The sequence below is a fragment of the Microcaecilia unicolor genome, chromosome 2 (genome assembly GCF_901765095.1).
Source record: "Microcaecilia unicolor chromosome 2, aMicUni1.1, whole genome shotgun sequence".
In the NCBI taxonomy this organism is placed as follows: Eukaryota; Metazoa; Chordata; class Amphibia; order Gymnophiona; family Siphonopidae; genus Microcaecilia; species Microcaecilia unicolor.
Genome location: NC_044032.1, coordinates 453,671,427 through 453,699,327, shown reverse-complemented (window position 1 = coordinate 453,699,327; position 27,901 = coordinate 453,671,427). Strand labels below are relative to the sequence as shown.

The 27,901-nt window shown below is 42.8% G+C and overlaps 1 protein-coding gene across 1 annotated transcript in view; it reads right to left on the bottom strand.

The window, feature by feature from the left end:
* The window catches only part of RAB11FIP5 (RAB11 family interacting protein 5), a 293,008-nt gene extending 266,874 nt beyond the window's left edge, over positions 1-26,134 (bottom strand). The window contains exon 1 of the mRNA XM_030190956.1: positions 25,513-26,134. Within this exon, the coding sequence (XP_030046816.1) occupies positions 25,513-25,874 (362 nt within the window). The 5' untranslated portion in view covers positions 25,875-26,134. The remainder of the gene's footprint in view (positions 1-25,512) is intronic.
* Between the last annotated feature and the right edge of the window lie 1,767 nt (positions 26,135-27,901).

Here is a 27,901-nt window from a genome sequence, read left to right as displayed (position 1 = left end):
TCTTAACAGGCTTATATACTTTTAAAGAAGTAGGTAAGACTGAAGGTGCTTCATTTTTGTTTAAATTCTAAAACTCAAGTCAGAATCTTAAAATAAATTTGTTTATCAATTGCCAACCAATGAAGAGAAGCCAAAACCAGAGAAATGTAATCAAATCTTGAGGTTTGAGTAATTAGACAAGCTGCAGAGTTCTGAGCCAGCTGCAAAGATTTTAAAGTGCAAGCTGGCAGACCAATCAGTAAAGCAAGGTAATAATCAAAATGTGGTATAACAAAACTCTGAAGCATCGTCCAAAAATTAGTGGGAGATAAATCTCCATCTCCTAAGCAATTGAAATTTAAAGAAATCAGTTTTGATAACCTGCTTAATATAGCTCTTCAAAGAGAGAGGAGTCCAAGAAAACAAATACTGTATTTCTGACAGAATTGGTACATTACAACCATCAAAAATAAAATTAGTAGGACAATTATTCTTAATTTTAGACAAAAAAAAAACTTGAGTTTTGGCAACAATTTAATTGAAATCTGTTTGTAGCTAGCCAGCTTTGGATCAAGAGCTATAGAGAGAAATGTTTCAAAGCTTCATCAATTGTAGTATTAACAGGAAAAAAGTATTATAAATCGTGTGCATACATCTTATATTGTAATCCTAAACAAGTGCATTAATAGACTTAGGACGTATCCCAAAATTTCAAAGAACCTGAGCACTTACAAACACCTAAAAAGTGACTGACAATTGATTTGCCACTGGAAGAGAGAAAGACTAATTCCACTATGAAAAACCATACCTTTTCCTTTACAATTACCAAGGAGATCAACCTCTGCCCCAGGACTTAAGAGATGTTAGTTACCTTGTGAGGCATGAGAGGAAAGGAAGAATGACTCCTCAGAACTAAACCCAGTTTTATAGCATCCCCACAAAAATTGAACTGAGAGAGACTTCAACTCATCTCCCATGCGATCCTCTTTCACATCACCAAAGACTGTACCACCCAAGACCAATTCTGCACTGTCTCCATTGTATTCAAATAAATCTCATACATATTGATTGGGTAATTCCTGAAAACCCGACTGGGTTGCAGCCCTTGAAGACCAAAGCTTCCTACTCCTGGACTAGATAACACCTGATCTATAAAAGGCAAACATCTGGTTAGAGATCTGCTTTAATATTATAATCTTGAAATTCTCCATTTAACCGAAACATAGCTCCATGAGTCAGAGGTGGCCTGTAAACCTCCTTGTTTGTTGTAAAGGCAGTATATCAAATTTTAATAGAAACTAAACTATTACTAACTTATCTCCCTCTGCCTTTATCACCTCACTCTCTGCAACTGCTGCAGTTTCTATCAGTTCACATTATCCAACAGCAGGCTACCCTATTGTGATGGGTGATTTCAATATACATCTTGAAGGTCCCAGACATCCTTTAGCAAGGATTTCATGACACATACCACAAAGCACACCCTTGACTCCCTTCCCTCTTCTCCACCCATGTCCAGCAACTCTCCTCTCCCCTCCATCCACCCATGTCCAGCAACTCTCCTCTCCCCTCCCCTCACCCATGCTCTACCAAAATCACATAGTCTATAGTGTCAAAAGCTGCAGGTATATCCAAAGTAACCAATAACACACACTTTTATCAAATTCTGTTTTGATTACACCGTGAAGAGAAATCAATAGTCTGTTATGATTTATTCAAAATCCAAATTTGATGTGAATCCAATGCATCATGGTTTTCCAAAAAATCAATTAATTTGGTGATAGACCACCTTCTCCGTTACCTTAATAAGAAAGGGTAAGGAGGAGGTATGTCTGTAGTTAACTGTTTGAGCCAAAAGTTAGCCACTCCATCTGGGCCAGGACTTTTCCAATTAGGGGCTCCTTTTAACCTGTTTTCCAACTTTTTTGTTACGGCAGGCCATTCCATATTCTCCTGTATGCAGAGTAGCCATTCTGCATCTTGATTATGCTCTACAGGGTCGTCATACAACTCTCCAGAATATTTCTGTCTCGGTTTTTATTTGATGTTTTCACTGTATGGCTATTCTTTCCCAGTTCCATGTAGAACTGTTTTGGAGTTCTTTCTAAAATGTATATGCTCTTTTTTTTTTTTTGTTTTCTTCATAATGCTGCAATTTTTGTGCTTCAGATATTTTCTCTTCTGATCACTCTGTGCTCGTCTAATCCCTCCATTGTTCCCTCAGAGTCCCACCCTCGTGGAAAGAGGAAAGGACGTCCAGAAGGCGGGACTCTGAGGGAACAAACTCACGAAGGGAAGGCTAAAGCCGGGCAGGGCTTTCAATGACGTGGCCGCTTCGACAGAGGTAATAAAAAGATTTAACCCCCCCCCGGGCGGCGCAGGCAAACGAGGACAGTGGTTGGAGGTGTGGTAAACGGGGTAAGCATGGCTTGTGGTGCCCTCCTGCCAGGCTTACCTCGTTTACCGGAGCCGGCTCAATGTGCTAAACAACCGGCTCTCGCAAGATCTTTAAAAAATTATCAACAGGCTCTTGCGAGCCGGCTCCAGCACACCACTGTAACATTTTGAAAATCAACTCAACCGCTTTATAACCAGTTACCAGATCAGTACACAGCCCTTATACTGATGCTATTATAAGCACTTTTCTTCTAACCACCTCCTCCCTTCAAGAAGGCTCAGTAGAACAGTCCGTCCCTTGTACAGCGTATCCCCCTCTTACTGCACCCCCACCCCGATGACCAACAGCTCTCTCCCTCTCTTCCCATCCTTGCAGTGCAGCATCTTTTTCTTGCATCCCCCTCTCTCCACTGGTCAATCATCTCTCACTTTTTCCCTACTCCCCACTCTATAGACAGATAAATCAAATTTGAAGGAAAAAAAATCTAACACACTGCAGGACTCACAGCTGCTACTGTTCAAGAAGGCATGTTAGATTTTTAGAACCACACACTTCCAACACAGACGGAAAAAGAAAAGGGCACGTTCCCGTGTAACACAGCCAGCTGCAAACTATGCCAAAACATTTCACAAGACCCCACAGTCATTCACAAAGGAAAAATATTCAACATAAAGGACTATTTTACATGCTCATCTTCGAATGTGGTATATATCATTCAGTGTAAGAAATGTAACGAAGGATGCTATATTGGAAAAACAGGCCAGATGCTTAAGACAAGATTCAATCTACACAGACATCACATGAAAATAGCCGGTGCCAGTCAGGCCCCCACCCCTGTGGGCCAACACTTCACCAGTGATTTCACAGTAAGAATACTGAAAGGTAATTTTAAAACAATACAGGAACGTAAGACCTTTGAAATAAGAATGATTGAATATTTTGACACCCAACAAACAGGACTTAATAAGGATCTGGGATTTCTAACTCATTATAAAACATAAGCTGTATTTCTCTGTTTATTACCCTCCTCTCACCTACCAACACCCATTCTGTTAGAATATCAATAAAATGTTTTGATGTCCCCATGCATACCCCCACCATCCCACTCTGTCAGTCAAAGTAATGCTTTGATGTTTCTCTCATATATACTATCTGCTACCACATTTGCTTATTTCCAATCTGAGTGAAGAAGGGCAACCTTCAAAAGCTAATCAAGAAATGTATTAAGTTATGTCCAATAAAAAAGGTATCATCTTATTTTCTTTTCCATGTTTTATTTTGTTTGATTTCTATTGATAACCTTAGAACCACACAAATTTAACAATATATGCTAGATATATGTACATACTTATGTCTGAAACAGATTGAACCAAATATTTTCTAAGGGTGGCGGGGGGAGGACGGAGAGCTCCACTTACCCTCCCCCACTGTATTAACAGCTGTTCCCATATCATATATGTTGGGAGCTCTCCAAGGTACATTCAGAATCCCTCAGGTCCGAGTCCTAGTGCTGGGCCTGCAAGTTCCCAGCTTTTCCTGGTCTAAGCCATAAATCTTATTTAAGTGACAATGCAGGTTAAACAGAAGTGCAGGTGCTGCTGCAGGGACATAACCGAGTATTTCTATATCTGGCCTTACTGCTTCCTTCCATGGTAGCCTCCAGGTTCTCCGACACTCATGCTAAACATGCAAAGTGAATATGCAGGAGACCACAGATCAGTAGCTCCCAAAAGAGAAACACTTCCTCTCTACCCCCTGCTACTGCTCCCAAGGTGCCAACAGGGCCATAGTCACCCTGCTCTTACACCACAGGTAGTGAAAACAAACATGGAAAGGAGTAAAAGCAAAAAGGCTGGGGAGAAGAGAGAATGGAGGAATTAATATGGGAAGAACTCATACAACGGGAGGGGAGACAGAGTAAAACTGGAATAAGAGTGTAAAAACAAAGGCGGGATTAGACAAGAGCACAGAGTGATCAGAAGAGAAAATAGCTGAAGCACAAAAATTGCAGCAATATGAAGAAAACAAACAAAAAAAACAGCATATACATTTTAAGAAAACCTCCAAAACAATTCTACATGGAACTGGGAAAGAATAGCCATACAGTGAAAACATCAAATAAAAGCCGAGACAGAAGTATTCTGGAGAGTTGTATGACGACCCTGTAGAGCATAATCAAGATGCAGAATAGCTACTCTGCATAGAGGAGAATATGGAAAGGGTAAACATTACCCCATATGGAATGGCCTGCCGTAACAAAAAAGTTGGAAAACAGGTTAAAAGGAGCCCCTAATTGGAAAAGTCCTGGCCCAGATGAGAGTGGCTAACTTTTGGCTCAAACAGTTAACTAAAGACATACCTCCTCCTTACCCTTTCTTATTAAGGTAACGGAGAAGGTGGTCTATCACCAAATTAATTGATTTTTTGGAAAACCGTGATGTATTAGATTCAAATCAAATTTGGATTTTGAATAAATCATAACAGACTATGGATTTCTTTTCACAATGTAATCAAAACAGAATTTGATAAAAGTGTGTGTTTTATTATTGGTTACTTTGGATATACCTGCAGCTTTTGACACTATAGACCATGTGATTTTGGTAGAGCAATTAAAATCAACTGGTATGAGTGAGTATGTCTTTAAATAAGAAGACAAGAATAGCCATACTGGGTCAGATCAATGGTCCCATCTAGCCCCAATATCCTGCTTCCAACAGTGGCCAATCCAGGTCACAAGTACCTGGCAGAAATCCAAATAGCAGTAATATTACATGCTACCAATTCCAGTGGCTTCCCCCATGTCTATCTTTTCTCAATGATAGATATTTTTGAGTGAAAAGAGATTTAGACAGTTCCAATGATTTGCATAATCCTACAGGAGTCCACCCAGGGATTTTGCCTCTCAGGTATTTTGTTTAATATTTTTCTTTTACCACTGTGCAGATTGCTGAACTGCTTAAATTTGCAGTTCAGAACCTATGTTGATGATATTCAGTTTTTAATTTCTATTAGTAAATCTGTAGAGCCAACATTCAGGGAGCTAACCTTGTATTTATTTATTCATGACAGTTATAGCCCACATTAGCCCGAAATAGACTCAAGTGCATTGTGGCTTACAAACAATAAAGTGAATAAAACATAATAATGTACAGAATATAACAAATTACAACAATTAATTCAGAATGAATGAGGGCCAACCACTTGATATTAAATTTTAATCAACCTCAGGTTTTCATTTTTATCACATTGTCCCTGTTCCGATATTCCAACCTCTTGATTTTGAAAGTGACATGATCTTTATTGTGGATAAAATTTGTAATTTAGGAATAATCAAAGATTCCACACACACTATGAAATTTCGAGTTCTTAAAATTGTTAAAGATTTATTTTAATTGAGACTATTAAGGCAATTTAAAAAAAAACTTGCTTAGTCCAGAGAACTTTCACATCGTGACCCAAAGTATTATCCTTCCCTGTTTTGACTATTATAATAGTCTTCTTGTGGGAATACGTAAAAATCAGTTGAAAGCTCTTCAAGGTAGCACAGAATTCTGTAGCATGGGTTTTAATGGGTTAGTTTATTCATATTTCGCCTATCTTAAAACAAGTTCGCTGGCTCCCCATAGAGTATAGGATTAGATTTAAGATTTTATGTATTGTTCTTAAAGTTTTTTCAAAACGAGTTTCTGCGATTATTGCTTTTTAAGTTGCATGTGGGTGTCCTCCTGGCTGGCTGGGGTTCCTCCAGGACCAGGTTTGGGAACCACTGAACTAGTCCCTTATTTTATTACTCCTGTGACTCTATCTTATCTATCTATATGTGCCATCTTTCCTTACACCCTATGCTATTAAAATGTTTTATTGTGTTGACATTGTAACGTAGCATACTATACCATACTTGTATTGTCTGGTCCTCTTCTCTTACACCACTCTCCCCTCTGTCCACCAGCACTAATGAAGTATAAAAAGCTGTCAACACCAGACGAGGCAGCAGGACCAGATCAATCAGAAGACATTTCTGAACCTGCTGCTGAAGTAGAATAACTGTACAGAACACTTTAGAGAGGAGCGGCTTTGTGTAGTAAGCTCCGCCCATACTATCGAAAGGGAAAAATGGTCATGGACTTAATATACTGCCTTTATGTAGTACAGCCAAAGCAGTTTACATTTTTTTTTATATGCAAGTACACTGACATCATACTACTCCGAGAGCAACAAGTGCACCGATTAAGGGGCAGGCTCTTTTTTTGCAACCTACTTAATCTAAGAATTGCTACAACTCTGCTTGTCTTCTGCTCATTGATAATTGCACCGATGGAGCATGTGTGCCTCAGCCAGGTAGAGGTGATGGATGGCCATGAAGAGTACACAGAACACTCCACAAAGTGAATAGTTTGGGGGGTGGGATTTGCAAAACAGTCTTTACCGACAGTTTCAGTCAAAAGACATATTCATTGTATAAAGCAAGAAAGTGAGATCACTATCTTCATGTTACCTTTATAAATGTGAATCAATAAAATTCTGCTAAATTTAGATACATTAATTATGATTCTTTAGTTTTGGGATTAAATAATCAACATGGTTAATAGACACAAATATGATTTATCTAAAGCTTGTCCCTTGTGTTATTTCTATTAAGTATTTTGCCAAGGATGAAGGCGGGGGTGGGGTGGAATCGCTATAATAACTAAGGAAAAGATTGAATTTTCAACTACTCTCAGAATTGTATAAACAGTATATGAAAACCATGGTAAACAGCAATGACTACTGGGGAATTGGTTTAATCTATATTGTCCCCTCTAGTTTTTAACTTGTAAATTTCAGCTCTAGTAGATTGGCTAATGTCTCTGTGATTTATCAAAGCTAGCGTTGATTAGGTATTTTAATAGCATATAGGAGGATGTTTGTAACAAATCATAAAGAATACATTCAAATGAAAATAACATTGGCACTGGCCAAACCTATCAAGTTATTTTGCCGGTAATTGGGAAGCAAAACCGGTGCTGGAAGACTTCTACGGTCTATGCCCCTGATCGTGACTGAATAGATATGGATGGGCTTGAGTGTAATTTAAGGGGCTTCGACTTTAGCTTGAGAACTTTTAGTACAAGAACAGTGCTGGGCAGACTTCTACGGACTGTGACCTGAGAATGGCAAAGACAAATCAAACTCGGGTATACATATAAAGTTATCACATACCAAGCAAAATGAGTTTATCTTGTTGAGCAAACTGGATGGACCATACAAGTCTTTATCTGCCTTCATTTACTATGTTACTACTATGTTTACTATTTAGTGTTTGGCAAATGATCCAAAGGGACACAGGAATATAATGCTTTACATAAAAGGCTTTAATTGTTTTCAGCTCGACTCAAAAGCTTATACTCTGCACTGCTTGCATTAAATAGAAGACTTTAATTAATTGCATGCACCGCCTTCAACTTGGATTCCAAAGTTTATACAATGCTTTACTTACTTGAATGCTAACCAGCTGAATTTGCCACAGTAACTAAACACAGATATGAATTTCAGTAAAACACTCCTAACCATTCATTGTCTCACCCTACTCTTACACGCAAACACAACCCATAACCCAGATAACAACAACCCCGTAACTCACAAATCACACAGCACTCACATACACACAATGCCCACCCTAAAGAACATCCATAATAGCCTACCCACAATACATCAACCCTACGCACAACCTACCAACAACTCACCAAACCAAAGACATAACAACCAACCAAAAGGAAAAATCTCCGAACATGAACACCACCAACAAAAAGAGGAAAACAACAACAACAACAAATTCAACCACCGAAGAAACAGGCAACTAATAAAAATAAACACATCGACCCCCCCCCCCCCCCCCCCCCCCCACAGACCCATATCGCTCAATCCAACTAGGATACATCAATGCAAGATCAGCAGTAAGCAACTCAGTAGATATACTAGACTGGATCACCACAGATAATTTAGACCTTCTATTTATTACAGAAACCTGGTTCCATAGCCCTACAGACCCCACCATCTTAGAAACATGCCCACCAGAATACAAAATCACCCACTGGACAAGGAGTGGAAAAAGAGGGGGCGGAATAGCCATAATTTACAAACCCGAATTCACCATCACAACCACGGGTGAATCTACCTCACCACAACTTGAAATTGCATCAACAAGAATTAATCACCCAAACCTAATAGGACACCTTAACGCAATCCTATTCTACAGACCACCAGGAAAATGGCAAGACTCCCAAACACAACTCATGGACTTCATCTCGAACACATGTGTATCTGCCACAAACATCCTTCTAATAGGAGACATCAACCTACACCTTGAAGATGACACCTCAACAGGCACACGAGAATGCAAAGAATTCCTAAAACTCTGGGATCTACACGCAACCAACACACAAAAAAGGACACACACTGGACATCATAACACACAAATTTGACCCAGACTCAGCTATCACACTTACTAACACAAGATGGACACCTACATTATGGTCAGACCACCATAAAGCAAATGTCTCTCTCTACTGGCAAAAAAACACACAAACACAATCAATAAACATGAGCGAACAACATACACCACGAGAGGAAAAATAGATCCCACAACATTTTGGCAACAGATCTACCAGAACGAATGGTCAACCAATGCTGACACCATCCAATTCCTCCAAGAATGGGACGATTTATGTACAACAACATTAGACAAAATCGCCCCAATCCAAACCAGAACATCACACAGAAAAAAATCAAACCCATGGTTCACCGAAGAGCTGAAGAAGCTTAAAACACAAGTCAGGAAACTAGAACGTGCATGGAACAAAAAAAAGAGATGAACAAACACTGAATGCCTGGAAACTACTTCGGAGGAAATACAAATATACCATAAAACAGACTAAAAGACTACACTACAAGACAATAAAAGGACCAAACTACAAAGACACACATAAACTCTTCCACCTTGTGAACAAACTGTTAGACACCACACCAGTTACAAACAACAGCAAAGATATACCAGACGTTGACAACCTTGCAAAATACTTCAAGGAGAAAATTATACAATTACGACTCAAAATACCTACCAGCCCTATCGAATATGCCACACTCCTAGATTGTCTAGACCCAGAAGACGGAATATACCCAGCAGACAGAACCTGGACCGAATTCGAACTACTATCAGAAGACGGAATATACCCAGCAGACAGAACCTGGACCGAATTCGAACTACTATCAGAAGACCTCATCTCTGAAACACTTAGAAGATATGCCAAATCCCACTGCAAACTAGACATATGCCCAAATAACCTCATGAAATCAGCTCCTCAACAATTCATAATAGACCTAACGAACCACATAAACTTCATGCTACAAAACGGACTTTTCCCAAAAGAAAAAGGAAAAATCTTACTCACCCCAATACCCAAAGACACAAAGAAAAGCGCAAGGGAAATAACCAATTACAGACCAGTAGCATCCATACCACTAATAACCAAAATAACCGAAGGAATGGTAACTAAACAACTATCTAAACAAATACTCTATACTGCATGATGCCCAATCAGGATTCCGATCGAATCACAGCACAGAAACAGTATTAATTACCCTCATGACCAAATTCAAACAAATGATTGCAACCGGCAACAATATACTCCTCCTACAATTTGACATGTCAAGTGCCTTCGACATGGTTGACCACGGAATCCTATAACACATACTTGAATATTTTGGCATTGGAGGAAATGTCCTAAACTGGTTCAAGGGGTTCCTAACCCAGCGTTCATACCAAGTCACGTCAAATTCAGCCACGTCTGCCGCATGGACACCTGAATGTGGAGTACCACAAGGATCACCTCTCTCACCAACCATCTTCAACCTAATGATGATCCCCTTGGCAAAACTCCTATCAAACCATAACCTCAACCCATATATATACACTGATGATGTAACAATATACATCCCTTTCAAACAGGACATCAAAGAAATCTTCAATGAAATCAACCAAAGTCTACATATCATGAACACCTGGGCAGATGCATTTCATTTGAAACTAAATGCCTGATACTTATCTCCCAATACAACACGAATGAATTTACCGCTATAAATACACCAAAACTAAACCTTCCAATCTCAGAAACGTTAAAAATCCTGGGAGTTACTATCGACCGCCACTTAACACTCGAAACCCATGCAAACAACATAACCAAAAAGATGTTCTACTGCATGTGGAAACTGAAAAGAATAAGACCATTCTTCCCAAGATCCGTCTTTCGCAGCCTAGTACAATCCCTCGTACTCAGCCATCTGAATTACTGCAACTCACTGTACGCAGGCTGCAAAGAGCAAATCCTGAGGAAACTTCAAACAGCCCAGAATACAGCAGCCAGACTCATCTTCGGAAAACCAAAATATGAAAGTGCAAAACCCTTACGAGAGAAGCTACACTGGCTCCCACTCAAGGAACGCATTACTTTTAAAGTATGAACATTAGACCACAAAATCATTCACGGCGAAGCCCCAGCCTACATGTCTGAGCTAATCGACTTACCACCCAGAAACGCTAAAAGATCATCCCGAACTTACCTCAACCTCCACTTCCCTAACTGCAAGGGCCTGAAATACAAGGCACTGCACGCATCTACCTTTTCTTACATGAGCACTCAGTTCTGGAACACACTGCCGCGGAACCTGAAAACGATCTATGAACAAACCAACTTCCACAAGTTATTGAAGACACATCTTTTTGATAAAATTTACGGAAAGAACCAAAACACAAAGTCCACACTCAACGTTCAATAATACATCAATACATCCACGTATGAATTCTCAACCCCCTAATCTCACCACACTCATACCTGTACTCACAGAAAAATGTATACCATATGTTTTTTGTTATCATATATTGCCCTTTAATTTCCCGTTGTTTCCTTCCAATGTTTCAATGTTCTTTTCCATTGATATATTCCTTAACGCTACCTTGATTTTGTCTCGTATAACTCTTCACAATGTAATCCATAACCTGAATTATAACAAATTGTATTTCCATCATTCATAATGTATTGTAAGCCACACTGAGCCCGCAAAAAGGTGGGAAAATGTGGGATACAAATGCAAGAAATAAATAAATAAATGACACAGTTGTATATTCAATGCAGGATCATACTGATTTCATTCAAGGTAAAGTATTGGGATCACAAATTAAACATGGTATACTAGATGTGTACCTGAGAGCTCATTTGGTAGAGCATTGTATTGATGATCTGAACAGTAAAATATTATCAGAATAGAAATGGTTAGCCCTTTCAGATATTTTATAGGACTTTAAAATTTTACTTTTGTCCCCTAGCTAGGATTCCAGTAGCTATTCTCTATGTCTAAGGCTGGACATTTCAGGTTACATCCCAAGCCTGTTAAAGAGGGCTAGAATTAGACCAGTGATAAATAATATTAAGGGCTCCCCGGAGAACTGTTCAAACTATCACCCAATAACAAATCTACCTATGTTATCAAACTATTACAAAATCTTGTGAGACAGCAGCTAGATTAATTTAGCAGAAAAGAAGATTTACTGGACAACCGGCAGCATGGGTCTGGAAGAGTACAGAGGATTATCTTTTGCTGTTTTAAAATTTGTCCTCCACTTTTGACAGTGTGAGTCAAAGGTTATTTGAAAGATTAGCTATTATCCACACTGGCAGTACTGTTTTATGTTAGTTTTTCTCATTTATGAAGGACCAGTCTCAAAGAATGACGGTGGAAAAAACCGACAATAGTTTCAGCTTCCATGTGGGGACTCCTCAGGGGTCATCTTTGTTGGCATCATTGGTCAAAATTAAGGGTTCTCAACCCAGTCCTCGAGACACACCTAGCTAGTCAGGTTTTCATGGTATCCACAATGAATATGCATGAGACTGATTTAAATGCACTATCTCCACTGTATAAAAAGCCAACTTGAAAAACCACAGTTTGTCAAAATAACACGCTGTCAAAAAATACATTCCACGAAACTGCAGAGTAAGCTAGTTACTACAACTCATGGCCACCAGCCAAAAATAGAAAAATCTATCCTTTCCAGAATATATATTATATTGTCTTTATTATTTTAAATGTAATTAACAAGGATACCCTTGTGTCAGAAATACAGGCAAGAAAATTTATACATAAGCATAACCATATCTTCAAAATTATTACAATGTAATCAATTATTTGAGGCGTCTATTAATGAAGAAAAATTCAGTATACAAATATAATAATTTAGCCTTTCTTAGACCCCATTATCTTGAGAGGGAGAAAAGAATTTAAAGAAGTTATTAGTAAAACAAACAAGGCTGCCTATACTCCAAGTCTATTTATACATTATCTCAGTTGTTTCAGTTCCAGAAACGATTTTAGATGTTCCGGTAAAAAATATGTATATTTTGTTTGACCCAGCTTAACTATACATTTACAAGGATACGCCAAAAAGAAAGAACCCCCAATATCAATTGTCTTTTGTTTCAGAGCAAGAAACGCTTTCCTTTTTTGTTGAGTTTGTTTAGTTACATCTGGATAAATCCAGACTTTAGAGCCACAAAATTGGGCCTTCGTATTTCGAAATTATAGTCTTAAAATGGTATTATAGTCTTGCTCAAAAACCAGTGATACAATCAATGTAGCTCTGTCAATTATTGTGTCGGTAGATTGTTCCAAAATCTCAGATATATTCTGTAAGTCAGGAATATCTTTTTTTCCTGCACCTTTTAATTCTCCTCTAGGTCTAGGAATAAAGTAAAGTTTATTAACCGGGGGTATGGCCTCAAGAGGAATTCTTAATATTTCATTCAAATATCTTCGAAGTGTGTCCATCGGAGTTACCCCAGTTAAAATAGGAAAACTTAGGAAACGGAGATTAAGGCGTCTATTATAGTTTTCAATCTGTTCCACTCTCCTTCTAATATCTATATTATCTTTGACGACTACAGCTTTGAAATCGTTAATTGATTCCATTTCTTTTTGAAGAGTTGCTACTTGGTTTGAGAAATCTGCTTTCACAGATTCTACAGTTAGTTTTAAACCTTCCAATTTTGTGCCAAGATTTCCTACATCACCTGAGGTCTTCTGAAGTGTAGAATCAATCCGGATTAACATCCCCCATACCATTTCCAGAGTCACCTCCGTTTTCTTTGCTGAAGGAGTTCCAGCTCCCTCAGCAGGCCGCGTCACCTGTTGCGTGCCTGGATCCTCTCTGGTCTCCCCTACCGACACACTTCCGGAGTCAGTGGGGTTTCCCTCCAGGGCCGCTCTTGACGCTGGACACGGAGGTGCAGTTGAGAAAGATGGTGGAGACGCTGGACACGGAGGTGCAGTTGAGAAAGATGGTGGAGGTTTCTTCTCCCAGCGGGGACGCCGCTTCTCCCGGAATCCCCGCTATGGGGTCCTCTCCCTGCAAGTTCCTGGAGACGCCGGGGTAGAATCGCTCCAATGTCGGCTGTAGCGGCGAGGACGCTGAAGTAGGTAGAGGAACCGATCTCAGCGTTCCCTTTCTTTTAGAGTGTGGCATTTTGAGGAAATAATTTGTAGCTCAAGACCGATCAGAGCGTCTTCCCACCAAACCGGTCAGGCGGCCATCTTAGTTCCCTCTTCCAGAATATATAAATATTAACAGGAGACAAGTTTGCTGTTAGACTGGCAAAAAGGCTACAAATCATACTGCAACTAAAATAACTAGTATACCTCAATGTAACTCACCTCGAGATACTACTGAAAAAGGTGTGACGTAAAGCCAAATAAAATGAGAAAAAAAAAAAAAATGGCAATCCAACTTATGTCTAATGGAGCACTTCACTAGCTTCAATCAGACTTTGTCTTCCTGATTCTCAATTCGTATGTTGATATCAATTTGAGCAAATGTTCTAACATACAAATTGGGATTTCTCCTTAACTCAGAAAAGGGTCCTTCGCTATCACATCATGCTTCAGTTTTTTAATAAAATATTTCAATTAAGCAAAACAACTTCTGTAATGGTGCACAAAACGTCTGGGAAAATGACAATGGAATCACCTTCCAGAATCTCAATGGCGCTTGATATGAACTTTAGTCCAAGAGCATCTATGTGTCTTCCTCATTACTCAATGTATGTTTTGTACCACTGTGCCCGTTGGACTACCAGAAAATCTAAAGTGTCTGGTTTTTCCGCCGCTGACTTGTGTTGGTCATGTCATATCCAAATTGGTACTCTTGAGCACCTCTTGTTTGATTGTGCCAACATACAGTATTTTGGTCAAACATTTGGAGCAAATTACATAGTCTTTAAAATTTAAGGAACCCTTATTATTAAAACACAATTTGGAAATCCATATTATTGGCATCTATCTTATCAGATGAAGATAAATCACTATTTGATTTTTTTTTTTTTTTTTAAATCACAATGGCTTTGAAGTTGATCATTAATCACTGGAAGGATAATACTCACCTATTCACTTACATGTGGTGGAATTGTATTTTCATACTTTTTATGGAGTAAAACCCATTAGAGATTTTAATTCACTATGTTCATCTGCTAGATCTCGCAAATGGAAAACCTTGGACACATGAATATTTGTGATTGTTCTACTGCTAAATGTATGACTGTTCAGCCCTGCCCATGAACTGGGCAGGACCTGGGTGCTGCAATTTGGTTCTGGGCAAGCCCAAGGCAGGAGGGAGAAGCTGTTGCTCCTGTTCACCTGCCTCCAACTTGTAAAAGGTACAGGGAGGAGTGAAGGTGGGATCGGGAGAGGGATGTGTGCACGCATGGGGGAGGGGAAGGGGTCCAGTTCACTGTACCACCAGGTAAAATATTTAAAAAAATAAAGAAATAAAAGATTTGGGGAGGGCCACGGGGACAGAGGGGGGGGGAATCAGTGTCCACTGGACCACCAGAGAAATTTTAAAAAAAATTGGGGGGGAAGGGGATGCTGGGAAGCTAGTGGTAGGAAGCTCAAGCAGGCCGCCTTTGCAGCTGCTTGTTTGTGCTTCCCTCCTTTCTGACAACTCCAGAACAGCCATAAAATTTGCTTGTTAAAATTACGACTACTCTGGAGCTGTACATCCCCCGGAATACACATTAGAATACTAATGAGATCATTGTAATACATTTGCATATATTTCTCTGTGCCTGCTAACAGCACACAGATCCACAGAAAACCTCTTTGTGCTTTACTAGCTACTTAATCGCTTGCTACAGACTGGCTAGAACCAGTCTAAAGCAAACATTACTAGAACGGTAAGCTTTGTGCATCTGACCCTATATCCCTAATATCTGAAAATTGGAGCGGTCCTCTTTGATTTGGTTGGCTAATTTCCTTGGTTTGACACCTCTATGAACTTGGAGATCCTCATCCTGAACTGACTCATCTATTTTGGTGAAACATGACACCAACCAGCTTCCTCCCAGGCAAGGCATGTGCAGTAATTTGGCAACTCTCAATCATTTTCATCGGAGAAACTTACTGACTTCATGGTAAACCTGGAGGACGTAATGGGGCAGTTCGGCAAACTGAAGAGTAGCAAATCTCCTGGACCGGATGGTATTCATCCTAGAGTACTGAAAGAACTGAAAAACGAGCTTGCAGAGCTACTGCTAGTGATATGCAACTTATCCTTAAAATCGAGCGTGGTACCGGAAGATTGGAGGGTGGCCAATGTAACGCCCATTTTTAAAAAAGGCTCCAGGGGAGATCCGGGAAATTATAGACCGGTGAGTCTGACGTCGGTGCCTGGGAAAATGGTAGAGGCTATTATTAAAAACAAAATTACAGAGCACATCCGAGGACATGGATTACTGAGACCAAGTCAGCATGGCTTTTGTGTGGGGAAATCTTGCCTGACCAATTTACTTCAATTCTTTGAAGGAGTGAACAAACATGTGGACAAAGGGGAGTCGGTTGATATTGTGTATCTGGATTTTCAAAAGGCGTTTGACAAGGTACCTCATGAAAGGCTACAGAGGAAATTGGAGGGTCACGGGATAGGAGGAAATGTCCTATTGTGGATTAAAAACTGGTTGAAGGATAGGAAACAGAGAGTGGGGTTAAATGGGCAGTATTCACAATGGAGAAGGGTAGTTAGTGGGGTTCCTCAGGGGTCTGTGCTAGGACCGCTGCTTTTTAATATATTTATAAATGATTTAGAGATGGGAGTAACTAGCGAGGTAATTAAATTTGCTGATGACACAAAGTTATTCAAAGTCGTTAAATCGCGACAGGATTGTGAAAAATTACAAGAGGACCTTACGAGACTGGGAGACTGGGCGGCTAAATGGCAGATGATGTTTAATGTGAGCAAGTGCAAGGTGATGCATGTGGGAAAAAAGAACCCGAATTATAGCTACGACATGCAGGGTTCCACGTTAGGAGTTACGGACCAAGAAAGGGATCTGGGTGTCGTCGTCGATAACACACTGAAACCTTCTGCTCAGTGTGCTGCTGCGGCTAAGAAAGCAAATAGAATGTTGGGTATTATTAGGAAAGGTATGGAAAACAGGTGTGAGGATGTTATAATGCCGTTGTATCGCTCCATGGTGCGACCGCACCTTGAGTATTGTGTTCAATTCTGGTCACCGCATTTCAAGAAAGATATAGTAGAATTGGAAAAGGTGCAGCGAAGGGCGACTAAAATGATAGCGGGGATGGGACGACTTCCCTATGAAGAAAGACTAAGGAGGCTAGGGCTATACAGCTTGGAGAAGAGACGGCTGAGGGGAGACATGATAGAGGTATATAAAATAATGAGTGGAGTGGAACAGGTGGATGTGAAACGTCTGTTCACGCTTTCCAAAAATACTAGGACTAGGGGGCATGCGATTAAACTACAGTGTAGTAAATTTAAAACAAATCGGAGAAAATTTTTCTTCACCCAACGTGTAATTAAACTCTGGAATTCGTTGCCGGAGAAAGTGGTGAAGGCGGTTAGCTTAGCAGAGTTTAAAAAGGGGTTGGACGGTTTCCTAAAGGACAAGTCCATAAACCACTACTAAACGGACTTGGAAAAATCCAAAATTCCAGGAATAACATGTATAGAATGTTTGTACGTTTGGGAAGCTTGCCAGGTGCCCTTGGCCTGGATTGGCCGCTGTCGTGGACAGGATGCTGGGCTCGATGGACCCTTGGTCTTTTCCCAGTATGGCATTACTTATGTACTTATGTACCTCTCACTGGCATGTAACAACCATGACTTCTGACCAGCCATTGACGCTCATACTATATGTGGTTGATCAGTTACTGCTATGACTTGTGGAGGTCTTTTGCCATTTCAACAGCAAACTTTGTTCTCCATGAAGATAAACAACAAAACAGGAAACATGACTAGAATATAGAGTGTTCTCAAGACACACCACGCCAGCCTAGTTTTCAAAATATCCACAATAAATATGCACAAGATACATACAATTGAGGCAGTACATGCAAATTTAGCTCCTGCATATTCATTGTGGATATCTTGAGAACAGGCTGACTTGTTGTGTACCAAGGACTAACTAGCATGAAAAACCCTGTTATAGAGATTGGGTGGACAACAGGTGGTAGGTTCGTATAAAATAGAAAAGTTAGACAAGGGCCACTGAATTGAAGCCTCTGAGATAAGCCTTAGAATATTAATTGAACCGATAGAAATACTCTAACCCAAGGCTCAACAAACCCCAGGTGCCAGGTTGCCATGGACACAAAAAAAATGGAACCTGGCGATTAAGTTCTGCAGTCCTAAGCATATGGGCACATCTGGTGAAGCTACGGAAACCAAGAAAACAGCACCGACATCTCTACTTTTCCCTCCTGCCCCCTAAAGCTGCACTCACCCCCCCCCCCCCCCAGCACTCATCAGAAGCGCAAATAAACAGCAGCTCACCACAGCCTCCTCTTCTGCTGCCCGTAATGGAATATAAAATTTAAACCACGTGGTTCAAATTTTACCTATAGTGCTAAAGTAGCAGATGAGGCGCTGTGACCCAACAGGGATCACTCTTTCCTTTTGCCTGTAATCAGGGGCAGGGAGGAGGAGTGAAGGGTTGGCAAGGGACAGCATAAACTGGGTGTCTGTGTGCTGGGGGGGGAAGAGGGAACTGCTGCATCTGTGTGCCACAGGAGGGAGTGTGTGCTGGATGTATGTGTGCTGGAGTGAGGGAGCTGGGGCAGGATGTACAGATAGAGGGGAGAGAAATCTGGAGAGGTATGAAGAAATTTAATTATGGGGTGATCATTCGGAGACAGCTAAGGGGGTTGGGGAGGGGGAAGACAGATATCCACCCTGGAGAGGCAGTCCACATGGAGCCTTCTTAATCAGGAGGATATCTGGATTGCTAGGAAATGCAGAACTGGCCCATGAGGAGACTCTCCAGTAGCCTTGTCAGTAGGATTAATTAAAATTTTTTAAACAATTTTTTCGGGGTGGGGGTAGCTGCTGCTGAGTAGATGTTAGAGATGGCTAGGTGTTGAGAGGCCTTAGGCTATGGTTGCTGGGATCAGGTGGACTAGAGGTTAAAACTACAGCTGCTTGGGGCAGGTGGGCAATGAAGAAAGGCTAAAGCAGCTGAGGCTGCACCTTCTGTGAGTAGGAGGGTGGCTGCACCATCTCACTCACTCTTAGCTGCTTTAGCTATAGCTTTTCCCTCCATTGCCCCAGCAACCACACCCTAAAGCCTCTCTCCATCGCCGATACACGGTAGTTGGGTGAGCATGGGGAAAGCAGTAGCCTCTTATCCACTCCTTCCCTGTCATTTTAATAAATAACTTGCTGTGCATCACCTTAAGCACGTTATGAATGTGCGATTTATAAATGAATAAAAAAAATATTCCAGCCATTCCAAGTCTGGTTTCTAAATTCCAGGAAAACTATCGAGCCCTGCTCTAGTCATCTCTGGAAGTAAACAACTAATACTGTATGCCAGTGCATGATAAGCTGTCCTCTTCCCAGCCATGTACTAGCTCAGTACAACAGTAGCAGCAGATGTTGGGACTATGATACAGTCGGGCAACTGTCTCTAAGACCTGGATGAATCAAAGCGACAGTAAGGCACTGCATCTAATTGTGCTTTCTACAACCAATCACAGACAAAAAAAATATTACAGCCAACGGACACAAACCCTATATAAATTAGGTGTTTCCTGGTTCTCAGCTAGTTGAAGAGTCTCTACAGCAGGGGGGTGTCCAACCTCGGACTTCGAGGGCCAGAAAAGTCAAGTTTCAGGGTTCTCCCCTCATGAAAATAAATGAGATCTATTTGCATACAACAGAGGCAGTGTATGCCAATAGTTCTCATGCATATTCATTAGAGAAATTCTGAAAGCCCGATTGGGTTGTAGCCCTCAAGGATCAGGGCTGGTCACCCTGCTCTACAGTCTACAGCGGGACCAAAAGGATGTGCCATTGAAGGCAAAAAAAAACAAACCCTGCCAAAGGGCAGAACAGAGAAGATCATATTCTGGCCCATGATGAGAGGTTTCCATTCAGAGAAGGGAGGGAGAAAGACCATTATGTTACCATTGTTATACCAAAGATTTCCAAAATGGTATTCAAAGGACTACCAGCTTGTCCATATGACCCAATACTTTTTTTAAACCATCACATTTTCAAAAATGTATTGGATCAGATGGATGAGCTGGTAGTCCTTTGTTATAACGCAGATTCCCAAAACAGTAATATGTACATTAATAACCAATTTCAACATGCAACTTTGACTCATTGCGGTACTTGTTGGCAGGGCTGTGGAGTCAGTACACCAAACCTTTCACTCCGACTGCTATTCTTCTACTGTCCAACCCCTATGTCTAGTAAATCTAAGAGAAGTTTAATTACAGAAACAGAATATTTTGTACAAAACAGGACTAACAGACCACAACAGTGTGAACAAAAATAAGTATAAAATAATACATTTACCATATATGTTTTTATTTTGAAGCTCGAGTCTGAGTCAATACATTGACTCCACAGCACAGCTTATTGGGCAGGGAGTGGGAGCAAACAAACCTCGATAATCAAAAGAGCCATTCTTCCTCCCTCCCGATTTACAGGTGAGTGGAGAACTAACTTTCTACTAACTGGTACATTTCAGTGCTGGTGTAGTAGCTGCCTAATGGCTGGGAACCAGGGAAGCCAGGGTTCAAATCCCATTGTCACTCTGACCTTGGGAAGTCATGTAAGCCCCCCACACTGCCTCAGATACAACCAAGACTAAGCCCTGTGACAAAAAATAAGAAATGCACAGGGGACTGATAAGCATGCATGAATGTGACATAGGTTAGGAATGGAATAGGACAGTACAAAAACGATTAACTGGCAGCATGAGAAGAAAGAGGAAGCAGAAAAATAGAGAAAATATATGAGAGAAATTCAGACATGAAAAAAAATAATATATTAAATGAAACCCAGGTGATCCCTTTCTGATGATATTGGTCACCCAGTAAAACTTGGAGCTAAGATTTTGTATATGGATGGGCCAAGCTACCATCCTTGGGGCTCCCTTTATGAAGGAATAGGACTTGAATGGCCGTCTTTGTATTCAGCACACTCTTCTAATCGGTAGTGTCGCTTCGTAAAAGGCACCCATGGTTTGAAACTGCAGTGACAAGTTTCACCTGCACCAAATGCCTTATGCCTCTGGTGAAAAAAAAAGTCTCAGAATATCATGTACATCATTCAACCATTTTAGCAAATGGGGTCCTTACTGAGCACCCTATATCTGGAGCTTAAAAAGCATATCTCTGTCCTAGGAAGCAGCACCACTGCACCCCTGAAGACCTAGGCCAGAGGCACAGGCTTCCCTGGCCAGAAACAGGACATGACAAAGGAAGTCAGTATTAATCAAGCTTTCTGGAATGCCCTCCCCAAAAAGATGAAAGCAAAAACACTGCAAGAATTCAAAGATTCAGAGTGAATCCCTAAAAGGTTAAACAATCTGTACTTCTAAGAAATCATGAAGAGACTGTCAGGAGCCATGTTGATCTCTCTCTCTCTGCTTTCATTTACAGTCAGGACAATTGCAACCCGACGAAGGCAATGAGCCCCCCCCCCCCCAACCCAAGAGGCTGGCATTGGTGATTACCACTGTCCAGGGGGAGACCCCGAGCCAGATTGGTATCTGATAGCCACCAAGCTATGCTGCGTAGTGCTGGGGTCATTCAGTAAAGATTCTGCTTGTAATCCTGGGACACAGGGGACCAGTGAGAGTTGGAGTGGACACATGTGAGTCCGAGCCCAAGGCAGTACGTCCAACATCGCTTCCATGGATCCAAGAACTTGAATATAGACCCAGACACGGGGAGCCAGAGATTGGAACAAGAGCCACACCTGCTGCTGCAGCTTGGCTCCTCTGAGAGCGGGCAGAAAGACCTTACCCTGAGTTGTGTCGAACTGAACCCCCAGATACTCCAGGAACTGAGAGCCCTGGCGCCCCATCATTGTGTGGTATAAGAGGAAGAGAGTTGACGGCCTGCAGGAGCCAGACGCTTATCCAAGCGAAAAGGCTGACGAGACTGAAAGCACAGACACTGGGACAACTCTGATCGTCCCTGTCTATAATCGATGAATGTCCCTGAAACAAGGACGAGACGTCCTGGGCTTAGAGGGAGGCTTTGCCCTATCCTCTGGCAGATACCGAGACTTAGAGTCACCCAGGTCCTTAACCAGCTTCTCCAAGTCCTCCCCAAAAAGCAAACAGCCTTTAAACAGCAGTTTCACCAAATGCTGTTTCAATGCCGTGTCTGCCACACCCACTGGCACTACCACAAAGAACGGCAAGCATCGACTGCAAGAGCCATCAGCTTCATTGATGCACACTTGAGATCATACAGGGAATCTACCAAATAGGCGAGCCCAGAATCCACGTCAGGCAGCGCCAAGGGAGCCCAGGACTCGGTGTCTTGGAAAGAATCCGCCAACTGCTGGACCCAACTGAAACAGGCCCTGGCGGCATACAAACTGCAAACCGCTGCCTGCAAGGACAGGGCAGACACCTTGAACGAATGTTTGAGCAAGGCCTCGAGCTTTCTATCCTGGATGCCTTTTAAGGCAATTCCACCCTCTACCGGCAACACGGTCTTCCTGGTCACTGCCACCACCAAGTGGTCCACCCTAGGCAAATGCAGCTTGTCGGTTTGCTTCAGCAGATACAGTCATGCCATAGCTTTGGCAACCTGCAGGGACGAAGCCTACTGAACCAACAAATGCAGCTTGTCTAATTCTGTCTGCTCCAGTAGATATAGCCATGCTATAGCTTTGGCTACCCACAGAGGCACAGCCCACCGTGCCAAAATCATTTCATGCATAACTGCATGCACCGCAAAAGCTAGATGGAGCAGCCAATTGCTGGCCATCTTCGGCTTAGCCTTAGCCGGGGTAGAGGACTCTGGCTCTGCAATATTTAAGACCTGGAGGGCCTTAGTAATAAAGGTTGCTAACTTCTCCCAATGAAAGACACGCACCGTGGACGGGTCATCTGTCTCCTCTTGGAGAATTTCCCCCTCCTCCAAGTCTCCCTCCAACTGGATGGCAATAGAAGGACCCGAACGAGCACCTTGGGTACTGGGGGGGGTAGAGGGGAACTACCAACCTTATCACTGACCCAGTCAACCGGCATGGGCAGCGTGGCTTTTTTTTTGGGGGGGGGGGGGGTCAGAACAAGTGAGAAAGGAGAAAGAGGCAAAGAGAGGAAGTGGTGTCGGATGGGGGGGACCTGGGGTGACCAGGTGTACCCCCAAAGGCGGTGTCACTCAGCTGCACACCCCTCAAGCTACACTGAACCCCAAAGGCCAGGAGTTAGCAGCAGAAGTCAGGAGCTGGGGAAGATCCATCTACTCACCTACTGGAGATAAAGAATATTGAATGACCAGGAGCTATCCGTCACATGAGGCTCTTCATTTCAATGTTCTCTATCTCCTTCTGCTGGTAGATGGTCACAACCCACTAGTCTCTGGATTCATTTGCTGCTATCGCTAAGGAAGAGTAGGATACACACAGTGGATCCCTCAAAGGTTAAAAAAAAATCTGCACTTCTAAGGAATCATGGAGAGACTGTCACAGGCTATATTGGCCTCTCTCTGCCTTCATTTACAAATTGGGGCAAATCTATAAGCTTGTGCCTAGAGCTACACACCACTTACACGCCTCAAAGACATGGTGTTTTCTTAAGTGCACTAGGTGCATTCTGTAAAGTAATGTAACTGCTATAGCATATAATTCTAAGGTGGGCATAAATATGGGAGGAGCATGGATGGCCATAGGTAACTTAATGAATAGCACTTAGTGACCATTTACACATGCTACTGACATGGTGTAAAAGATTGCACCTGTTTTGCACAGCAATGCGAGTTTGCACTGTTATTCCATAATGCCTTAGATGAATCTAAGCATCATTACAGAATTGGCTCTAAGTGCACCCTACTGTACTGCCAAGTTATAGAATTGCCTCCTATATTACTATATTATATCCTGGACGTAGGCCTGGGCCTTGGAAAGAGTCGTAGCTACCACTGAGTCCGGCAAAATGTCCTGGGTCACCCAATGGAAGGGGCCACCTCCTATTGAGCTCTACCTCCTCCCCTCCCACAAGTCTGGCCAGCACAGGCAGCACTGAACACAGGCTGTTCTCAGCTGGCCCTGCTGGGGTCTTTTCTCTGCTATGTACAGCCTACAGGAAATTACATCAGACAGGCAGGATACGGGGGAGAAAAGACCTTCCAGGGCTGGCCAAAGGCAGCTTGTGTTGGTGACCTACTGTGCATTTCGAGGACCGGGGGGGGGGGGGGGGAGTAGAGATATACCCACACCGGATCAAGATACAGAAAGGATGTTGGACTTAGGAGCGGGGAAGGAAGCAGGAGGAGGAAGAGAGAGAGCTGGAGTGTGTGCTTACCACAGCTTTAAAGGGTTTACCGTGGGGCGCACTCAGTCATCCTGTAGTAAGTCCACGGGTAGCACAGGTACACATGCAATAAAGTTATTTTTATTTGTAACAAGGAGGGAGTGTGTTCGTGGGTATGTCTGTGGTAAACAGCACAGCTACATTGCCGTTCGCTGATAGCAATGTTAGCATATATCCACTACTACAAAGATTCAAAAATCAGCCATTTTACTGTTGCGCTAAAAACAGTCTTAGTGCATGGGGAAAACCTACGTAAGAGCACACTAAGGCTACTTTTTAGCGCTGCTTTGTAAAAAGACCCCATAGGCTGCAAATAGATGCCTTAAGCTCTTTGAGCAGGGACCGTCCCTCTTTGTTAAATTGTACAGCGCTGCGTAACCCTAGTAGCGCTTTAGAAATGTTAAGTAGTAGTAAGTAGTAGTAGTTATAAAACTACCCTCGATGCAAAGTTTATGGTGTTGGGTTCTTCACCAGCAGTGAACCAAACAGTCCAAACAAAACATTAGTATTTTACAAGCCTTCCATTTTAATTTCTTTTTTTCAAGGTCTTGGGTCTAACAAATCTTATTCTCCAAGGGCTCTGTCCACATAGGAACATCACTGCAAAGAAAATGACAAAAAAAAAACCCCACCTCTGAACTAATACAACTTTAAAGGAGTTTACTGTTGTGCCCATTCCACAAGTTTATAGTTTGCCAAGCACCCAATAAGAACAAGACACCTCCCACTCCTCCTTGCTCTCTCCCTAACCAAAACAAACATGGTAAGGAACAGCTCAGCTGCTGGACACCACAGAAAAAGTGTTTCCAACAGCAATTCACGTAAACACTTAAGAACTCAGCAATTAAAATCCAACACCAACACGTTTCCTTCCAAGCCAGCAAATCTATACCTGCCTCGCTGACTCGTGTTCTGTCCTGCGGACCTAAAGGGAAGGGTGGAGGGGTTCCAGCTGCTGACACAATTAGGAGTAGGCGAGGATCCCAGAGCTACGCTAACGTTGCAGCACTGCCCGATTTCTAAAACGCTATAAGTATATAATGGCCCACAGTCCTCGGACGCATTTGGCTCTACAGCCGCTAAGAACTACTCAACAGTCTCCAGCCTTTTCGACTGTCAATCCCTAAACTTTTTCTCACAGATCCTTCTTTCTACGAGCGTAAAAAGATAAAAATAAATTAAACTAAGTAACCTGCATAAGAATTCGGATAAGTTGAAACCCACTCCCTTGCCAGAATGAGGAGTACTTACTGGTTTTTCAGGGAGCGGCTGTCGCTGAACACCTGCCCCAAAGGGATGGAGACCTGGCCCAGGAACTTGTCCATACCGATAAGCGCCCGGTGCATAGCGGTGAGCTGCAGCTCGGCCGCCGATCCCCGGCTCTCAAGGGCGCCCACGGCTAGTTCGAAGGAACACTCCTCCTTCCATTCGGCGCTACCGGCGCTCTTCTCGGCCACCGACGTACTGTACTTCTCCTTGCCCACCTGGATGATAGTGTAAGCATCGCTAGTACCCTGCTTGCCCTTCGCCCGCAAGCCCCTCGCCTGCAATACCGTGACCTGCACGTGGGTGGGAAGCCAGTGCGGTTCGGACTCCGATCGCTGAAAAGCCATGCTGGGGGTTATAACAACACTGTCCCGCTACACAAGCTCCAAAAACCGCTTTGCGTCTTGAGCAGCAAAAAAATAAAATAAAGAAGAAAAAACCGCTACACCAAATCCGAGACCGCCCACCGGCTCGCGCCCCACCCAGGCACTAAGAAAGGCTCCGCCCCCCTGCAGAAAGAGTGCTGCGGTGTCGCGCCTCCGCCCCATACAGATAGAATATTTACGGCACCACGCATGCCCACCAACTCTGCTAGCTGCAGAGGATTCCACAGCCCCCCATCCCCCGAGCTTGCTCTAACGACGGACAGCAGCGGCGCCACGCCCCCATACAGATAGACTACTATGGCGACACGCCCCCTGATTGCTCATTGCAGAGGGCTCACAGCAGTACATACTCCCTCATGCTCCGCCCCCTGCAGACGGGACTCTCAGTAAGCCTGCCGCACCCGAATCTTCTCCACCCTCCTCCCACCATCGGGTGTTCCCGCCCATTCACTCCTTCTATATGATCTGCTTGTGCGGCCCCTGAATACCCGAACAGTGTCACTACAAGAATAGCACTGGAGTTAGGGCTACAGTGCTTGAAGAACAGCTGTTTGGGAGGTAGCACTGGTACTGGCAGTAAGCTTCTACAGAAGGTGAGGGGAAAATCTGTGTGGGCCATGGTATGAAAAGCACTGATATTGTAGGGCTCTCTGTTGTAGGTGAAGAGATTTTGGACATCGTTTTTCCATAGTTGGTTTGGTGGTGCATTGCAAAGTTTTTACTTTTAAAATATTCTAACAAATTGTTTGTCTTATCAACCCAATGGAGTGGGATAAAGTGACTGCCAGGGCCGCAGAGAGACTGAGCCGGGCACGGGCCAAGACCGCCCCAGCCCCACCTCCTCCCCAATTGCCACTGCTACTGTCGCCTCCCTCTCCTGCGCCCAGGCCGCCGGCTCCACAGTCCCTAGTTTTCTCCTACATTCCCTCAGCTCCCTTCTGTCTCAAAATTAGCAGCACAGCACATTCTGTATGAAAGCAGCGGATCACCTCGGCCAGGCCTTTCCTCACTGTGTCCCACCCTCGCGGAAATAGGAAGTTACATCAGAGGAGGGCGGGACACTGAGGGAAGGCAGGAGAGGGCAAGAGACCCCGAGCCCGGGGAATTTTGTCTCCCTTGCTCCCCCTCTCGGCGGCCCTGGTGACTGCCAGTATCCTGTTTTATTTAATAATACTGTATTTCCTTGATTCAAAGAGCCCCCCCTCCCTTTGCATACAAGGGAAAAATACTTGATTTTAAGATTCACCCCTATTTTCCAAAAGTAAAAAATATGGTAAAAAAGCACACACATTTTCTGGTATGACAAAACATCATTAAACAGGTAACTACTGTACTATATAACTTTTGAAAAACAAAATTACCAGTATATGGTAAACATGCAGAAGGACAAGCACAAACATGTACTGCATTTTCAATTACCAGTATGACAAACGCATCCTTTTTTGACACTTATGGTAACATGCCCGGATGTTTGAAGAAAACTTGGATATTGTTGCTATTACGGAGACGTGGTTCAACGATTCTCAAGAATGAGATGTGACCGTACTGGGCTATAATCTTTTTAGGAAGGATAGAGAGGGCCGAAGAGGTGGAGGAGTGGCTCTGTATGTAAGAGAGAATATCAGAGCGGCTGAAATGCGGGGAACCTGGGGAAAAGAAGAAGCTTTATGGGTTGTCCTGGAAAGAGAAAACAGAACCTGTATCCACACGGGAGTTATCTACTGTCACGTTCTCAAAGCTGGAAACAGGGTTGTGAGCCCTTGGGCCACTGCCGCTGAACGGCAGTGGCAGGCAAAACCACCCCACACCAGGGGCAAAGCAGAACTCTGACAACAGTTAGGCTTCACCTGTACCTGGCCACTTTCCACCAGGAGTTGAGCTCCCAGCTTCAGGTGGCCGACAGGACTTTGCAGGACTGGATAACAGCAAGGCAGCACAGGGACTGAGGGTCAGAGGGGAAAGGGAGGAACACCTGGCCACTTTCCACC